The sequence below is a fragment of the Eumetopias jubatus genome, unplaced genomic scaffold (genome assembly GCF_037043125.1).
Source record: "Eumetopias jubatus isolate StellerSeaLion01/CBP00866 unplaced genomic scaffold, mEumJub1_p1.0 scaffold_13, whole genome shotgun sequence".
Lineage (NCBI taxonomy): Eukaryota > Metazoa > Chordata > Mammalia > Carnivora > Otariidae > Eumetopias > Eumetopias jubatus.
In genome coordinates, this window is record NW_028274819.1 from 14,048,169 (window position 1) to 14,055,496 (window position 7,328).

The 7,328-nt window shown below is 34.7% G+C and overlaps 1 protein-coding gene across 1 annotated transcript; it reads left to right on the forward strand.

Annotated features, from left to right (window-relative positions):
• Positions 1-5,699: 5,699 nt before the first annotated feature.
• Positions 5,700-6,701, forward strand: LOC114215211 (olfactory receptor 5T2-like). Its single transcript, XM_028111102.2, has one exon. It carries the CDS (start codon positions 5,748-5,750, stop codon positions 6,699-6,701), a length of 954 nt encoding a protein of 317 aa, XP_027966903.2. The 5' UTR covers positions 5,700-5,747.
• Positions 6,702-7,328: the final 627 nt, after the last annotated feature.

Sequence of the window (7,328 nt, forward strand, 5' to 3'; positions counted from 1 at the left end):
GAACTGCATGATAACATGATTACATGAATGCACTTTGGCCTCTGGTATTAAATAATCCTTAGTGCAAAAAGAATAAGCATAGGGCTGGAAAAGAAATTTAATGCTACAGGACATAATCCGGGCTCTGACACTAAATAGCTACGTGCCATGGGGTTTATGACTTAAATTTTCTAAAATCCACTTCTTTCTTCCTGAGAATATAACCTGTTTAATTGTCTCAAATTAAAGTATGACAGACTTCATAATCACTTAATAAAAATTACTATATTTATTTAACTTTTACAGTGTTATACTTCTAAGTGGCATGAGAGATATGTTTAAGCTCACTGAGAGTATACTAGGGAGAAAGGATATGAATACATAAACAGGAAGTATTGAAAGCAGAGATGGGACAGTATGCAGATAACTTTAATATTCTATGTAATAAAACAGAATATTAGAGATCTGGCAGAGATAAAGGTCAAACTTTCTGTGTTGATCAGGGTCTTGTCTTGTCTTGGAAACCTTATATACTCATCTATAAACTAGTTCCTGGCTATGCACATAAATAAATTATTCAAAAATTTGTTGAAAATACATAGATGCCTAAACTCAACACCTAGGGAGCCTAAATTAATACGGAATGTTGGTCATGGAATTTTAATTAGAAAGAAAGAAAAAGAAAGAAAGAAAGAAAGAAAGAAGAAAGAAAGAAGAAAGAAAAAGAAAGAAAGAAAGAAAGAAAGAAAGAAAGAAAGAAAGAAAGAAAGAAAGAAAGAAAAAGAAAGAAAGAGAGAAAGAAAGAAAGAAAGAAAGAAAGAAAGAAAGAAAGAAAGAAAGAAAGAAAGAAGAAAGAAAGAAAAAGAAAGAAAAGAAAGCTGATACTGATAGGCCGCTGAATTGTAAATAAAGGATCTATTAATTAAATGCAATCCCAATTGATCTATATATTCAATTCAGTCCTAGTTAAAACTAAAAAAGCATTTTTTGCAGAAATTAGCAGGGGAATTCTATAATTATACAATATAGAATATTTCAATCACCCATAACATGCTTGTTGTTACACAGTTGTATGTGTCTATTAAAATTCATGTAACTGGCACATATAAATGGTAAATTTTCTGTGTTTATATTTAAAAGCAATAACCTTGACTTTAAAAAAAAACCTAACTATTACACAAATTAGCCTTTGTTTCTTACTATGGTTATCTTTGCAGGGGAGATAGAGACTGAAAGAATACGAGAGGCTCCTTTGATTCTGGTCATGTTCTACTTCCTGGGCTTGTTTACAGGGGTATGTTTAATTTAAAACTTCATCAACCTGGGACACCTGGGTGGTTCAGTCAGTTAGGTGTCTGACTCTTGATTTTGGCTCAGGTCATGATCTCAGTGTCCTGAGATCAAGCCCTGAATTGGCTCTGCACTGGGGGTGGAGTCTGCTTAAGATTCCCTCTCTCCCACTGCCCCCCCCAAAAAATTCATCAATCTGTACACTTAAGATGCATGTACTTTTCTCCGTGTAAATTTTCTTCAGTAAAATAAAAAAGGCAACAAATATTTTGTCATAACTTTTCTAATAAATGCCATAAACCCTTGTTACTTAAAAACTCTGTATCTCTCATTTTACTTATACACCCATTAATGAGACAGTTATACATTTTTGTTATGTGTCAAATTTATGTTTATATGAGTCACATTTCTTTTGTTTTGAAAATTATAATTTTGTACTTTTAGATCTGTAATTTTCTTTTTTTTTTTTAAAGATTTTATTTATTTAATTGACAGAGAGAAAGACAGAGAGAGAGGGAACACAAGCAGGGGGAGTGGGAGAGGGAGAAGCAGGCTTCCCGCCGAGCAGGGAGCCCGATGCGGGGCTCGATCCCAGGACCCTGGGATCATGACCTGAGCCGAAGGCAGTCGCTTAACCAACTGAGCCACCCAGGCGCCCCTTAGGTCTGTCATTTTCTATCAAAGTCTTAAGTATCTTTTTTTCTTGGAATTGATTTTTCTTCATCTCTCTCTTTTTTTCCTTGATTATGCTATTAGCAACCACTTAGTCTTATGAATTTTTGTTTTATTTCCACTTTCTGGTTTATTATTCTGAGTTTTTTGTATCATATTTCCACATCCTTTGGTGTCTTTTGTCTCATTTCTGACACATTTGATTTTCTTGAGTTCTTATTCATTTTTTTTGTTTTATATTACTTTAAGATGTATTTTATATGGTTCATTTGATTCTTTTATGGCCTTATTTGATGCTCTGATTTTGGTAACTTTTGAACATTATTTGTTATTTTTATCCTTTTGCAGTTTAAATATAATTGTATGGAGTTCAGTAGTAATTATTTTATTCCTTCAGTGTGTCAATATGATGGGCATTGTGAAGTTGGAGATACATCAAAGTAGCTTTTCCAGTTTTGTGTTAAAATCACCTCATGTTTTTATGATGGTCTTAAAATATTTTTGTACAGCCCCTTTAAGTCCCAGAGCTAAGCTTTAAAGAGTACTTTCTACCTACTATTTCTTGAGTTTAAGCAGATGTTGCCTTCTAAAGAATACTCTACACTTTAGACTTACACCTTGCTCTAGCAGTCCTTTTTGAGCCCTACATCTTCCAGAAGACCCTCCCTTGTTGAAATTTTCCTTCCTAGTGTATTTACCCTACCCAACTGACATGGTTCTCAGCATTTTCTGCTTCTACATGAAGCCCTGTCCTTTTCAAAGGGAGTATGTGCTGCATATTTCTGAGATATTTTTCAGTCTCTCATGGATCCTTCATAACACTGATTAAGCCAGGTAAGAGCAAGGACTATTCAAAAAAAATTAGAGAAAAATAAAAATTCTACTGGGCCTCCCAGTAGACATAGGTCTACAAATGTTAAATGTCTCTATTTAGGGGTGTGTGTGTGCGTGCGTGTGTATGTGTGGGTATGTGTGTGAACTGTATATGTATATATCTCTTTTTCAACTGATCAATAGATATTTTTATTTAATCTGAGTAAATTCTAAATTACCATTTAGGATTCACAAAATTACATGATTTATCTAGTCCTACAGAGCTTTAAATTTTTAATGTCTCCTCCACATTTCTATGGGATTTTTTTTGACTTTTCTTTTTATCTTGAATAATAATCTTCCAATAAACTCAAAATGTATACTTTTAAATGTATACATTAAAGCCACTACTTTATAATTTGAACAGAGTAAAAGTGTAATACATTTGATTGACTCTAATAAAATGCCTTATATTGTCAAAATGAGGAAATTGGTTTTCAGAGAAGTTAGTTCTAATCAAGTGTCAGAGTTATTATATAAGAGTATGTCTCAGATCTAAAGATTTCTTATCTAGTGTCAACATATACATATTTTTAAGGCATTGTTTTAAACCAGGAATCAAATAACTATTTATTGACTGTGAACAGTCAACAAAACCAAAGACAACTGAGAGAATGGGAGAAGATATTTGTAAATCACATATCAGGTAAAGGGCTAGTATCCAAAATCTATAAAGAACTTATCAAACTCAACACCCAAAGAACAAATAATCCAATCAAGAAATGGGCAGAAGACATGAACGGACATTTTTCCAAAGAAGACATCCAAATGGCCAACAGACACATGAAAAAGTGCTCAACATTGCTCGGCATCAGGGAAATCCAAATCAAAACCTCAAGGAGCTACCACCTCACAGCAGTCAGAATGGCTAAAATTAACAAGTCAGGAATTGACAGATGTTGGTGAGGATGCAGAGAAAGGGGAACCTTCCTACACTGTTGGTGGGAATGCAAGCTGGTGCAGCCACTGTGGAAAACAGTATGGAGGTTCCCCAAAAAGTTGAAAATAGAGCTACGCTATGACCCAGCAATTGCACTAGTGGGTATTTGCCCCAAAGATACAAATATAGTGATCCAAAGGGTTACCTGCACCCCAATGTTAATGGCAGCAATGTCCACAATAGCTAAACTAAGGAAAAAGCCTAAATGTCCATCAGCAGATGAATGGATAAAGAAGAAATGGTATATACATACAATGGAACATTATGCAGCCATCAAAAAAAGAAATCTTACCATTTGCAACGATGTGAATGGAACTATAGGGTATTATGCTAAGTGAAATAAGTCAATCAGAGAAAGACAAGTGTCATATAATCTCACTGATATGAGGAATTTGAGAAACAAGACAGAGGATCATAGGAGAAGGGAGGAAAAAATGAAACAAGATGAAACAAGAGAGGGAGACAAACTATAAGAGACTCTTAATCTCAGGAAACTGAGGGTTGCTGGAGTGGAGGAGGGTGGGAGGAATGTGGTGACTGGGTGATGGACATTGGGAGGGTAGGTACTATGGTGAGCACTGTGAATTGTGTATGACTGATGACTCACAGACTTGTACTCCTGAAACAAATAATATATGTTAATAAAAAAATAAAAAATAACTATTTTATAAAACATTAACATGTAGTGCATTATTCCAGACCTCTTACTTTTTCATTATTGAGTAAATTCTTGTGTTGTTATTTTGCATCAAAGATAATTGGGGCATATTCCTGTTGGGGCATCTCCTGTGGGGTTTATAAATAGGTGAGTAAGCAGATATAAGCAATCTAAATGAACCATATCCATAATGTACCTAAACCTGCCTTTGTTGTTCTGTAGGTAAGAGAAATTTTCAGACAATTTGCAGGATATTTAGGATGTAAAACCTAAAACAACAAAGTTAAATATGCTATGAAATCCCCAATACTAAAGCCTTGTTGCCTATTGTATAGGTGGATAGAATGTATTCATCACAAACTAGATTTATGCAGAGTTTAAGAACTGGAAAACAACGCTTCCTTGAATAAAACAAAGGTAATGGAAAATAATGAATTTTTGTCTGTAAAAGTAATAAGGCTCCAAATAGATGTATGTGTTCATTTCCCTTGGGTCAGAAGACAGACCAGTCAAAGTAAAACAAGATAAAATTTATCAGCAGAGGGCCAGAAAACATTTGACTTATTCACCTCTCTGGGGGCTTAAATTTTGATATAACAAGGAAAATAATAATTCTTTTAAGTTTATTTTGCTAGACATGTATTGTAGAAGTCACTTCCAATTACTCATTTCATAATGTTTCTCTAGTCTTAATGACTTAAAAATATTCAAATACATAAAAAATCATGTTTTGTTTTATTTCAATGGGGAGGCTGGGGAGGCAAGTCAATTGCAGAATGAAGCCATAGTATAATAAAAAACAATGAAAAAGTGTGGAAAGTGCGTGCTCTCTGAGGGAGACCTAGGATTGAATCTTGCCGTAATTCTGTAGGTGAGTAGATTGTAACAAATAATTTTACAAAATTTCTGAAAGGTTTAGAATTCTGGTGTGAATTCCAATGTTGTATTCACTGATACACTATCTTGTGTTTGTATGTTATAAGAAAAACATATTTATCTGTTCAGTTTGTGGTTTAATGTGATTTAAAAGGAAAATAGCTAATAGAATTTAGTGGTAAATTAGCCATTTGACCTCACAGTTTTAGAAATGACATAAGTTGAGCCAGTGAGTGAAAACTCAAATCTTCCATTTAATTCTGCAGTGAGTGGCATTAACCTTTGACCCACCATCTTGTCACTGTTTTCCAATCAGCTGCTGGGAAATTAGGCATTGCCATGAAATAAATATGAGGACAGAGTTCACTTTCCCTCAGTTGCACAACTGCTCACTTTTATCATATTAGTATGAATTACAATTTTATTAATATCTTCAAATTTGTTCCATGAGGTATCGGCATGAAGAATGTCACTGAAGTCACCATATTTGTACTGAAGGGCTTCACAGATAAGCCTGAGCTGCAGACAGTCTTGTTCTTCGTGTTTCTAACAATCTACCTCTTTACTATGATGGGAAATTTGGTTTTAGTTTTATTGGTCATTAGGGATTCCCAGCTCCACAACCCCATGTACTATTTTCTGAGTGTATTATCATCTGTGGATGCTTGCTTTTCCTCAGTAATTACCCCAAATATGTTAGTAGATTTTATGTCAAAGAATAAAGTCATTTCATTCCTTGGATGTGCAGCACAGATGTTTCTCGCTGTTACTTTTGGGACCACAGAATGCTTTCTCTTGGCTGCCATGGCTTATGATCGCTACGTAGCAATCTACAACCCTCTCCTCTATTCCGTGAGCATGTCACCCAGAGTCTATGTGCCACTCATCATTGCTTCCTATGTCGGTGGCATTTTGCATTCTTCTGTACACACAGTGGCCACGTTCAGCTTATCCTTCTGTGCATCCAATGAAATTAGGCATGTCTTTTGTGACGTCCCTCCACTACTTGCCATTTCTTGTTCTGACACCCACACAAACCAGCAGCTGCTCGTCTACTTCGTAGGAGCTATTGAGACAGCCACTATCCTGATAGTCCTGATCTCCTATGGCTTCATTGTGTTGGCCATTCTGAACATGCATTCTGCTGAGGGGAGGCTGAAAGTCTTTTCTACGTGTGCTTCTCACCTAACTGGAGTGTCAATATATCATGGAACCATCCTCTTCATGTATGTGAGACCAAGTTCCAGCTATTCTCTGGACCATGACATGATAGTGTCAATATTCTACACGATTGTGATTCCCATGCTGAATCCCATCATCTACAGTTTAAGGAACAAAGATGTAAAAGAGGCAATGAAAAGAATGTTTAGTAAAAATTGGTTTATTAATTATATTTTTCACACTAAACATTAAATTGAAACAAATTAAGAATGAGGTACATTGTCTCCAGTTGGGGAAGTTATGATAAAAATATTTTGTTTCAGTTTATTAGTGTCTTTCTATTCTTAAATTTTTAAAAATAAAGATCTAAATAAAGGGTATATATGTTCTGAATGAGGATCTTATACATGGTGCTATTTCTCCCATAGCCAGGATTCACAGGTCCAGGATTCAAAAGTTTGCAATGGGAGTGGCACCACTCACTATTACACCTAGTGACCCACACACAAAATTTTGTTTCCTGTACATATAATCTTACAGTTTCAGGAACAAAGATTAAAAGAGGCAATGAAAAATAAAGAGAAATTAGTTCATAAATAAAAGACATTTTTAGCATTGAATGAAACCAAAAAGTTTGTCCCTGCTTTTAAGCACATTGGTACATGGAATGAAAGAATACACTGATTTTTTTTTTTTTACTTTGCCAACTGCATCATTTGGCTTCCAGACTGTAATTTATGGGGTATTGAAAATCTTCTTTAAGTCATTGGCAGAAATAAGAGAAAGTGAGGAATACATTTAAAATGGTTTCCACTAGATTTGATAATTTATTCCTTTTACTGAAACACATAGAATTGTCAGGTTTTGAGAACGGATGAT

Bases quoted from the DNA above. Each gene is read 5' to 3' on its own strand.
- LOC114215211 (XM_028111102.2), top strand. From the start codon at position 5,748: ATGAAGAATGTCACTGAAGTCACCATATTTGTACTGAAGGGCTTCACA.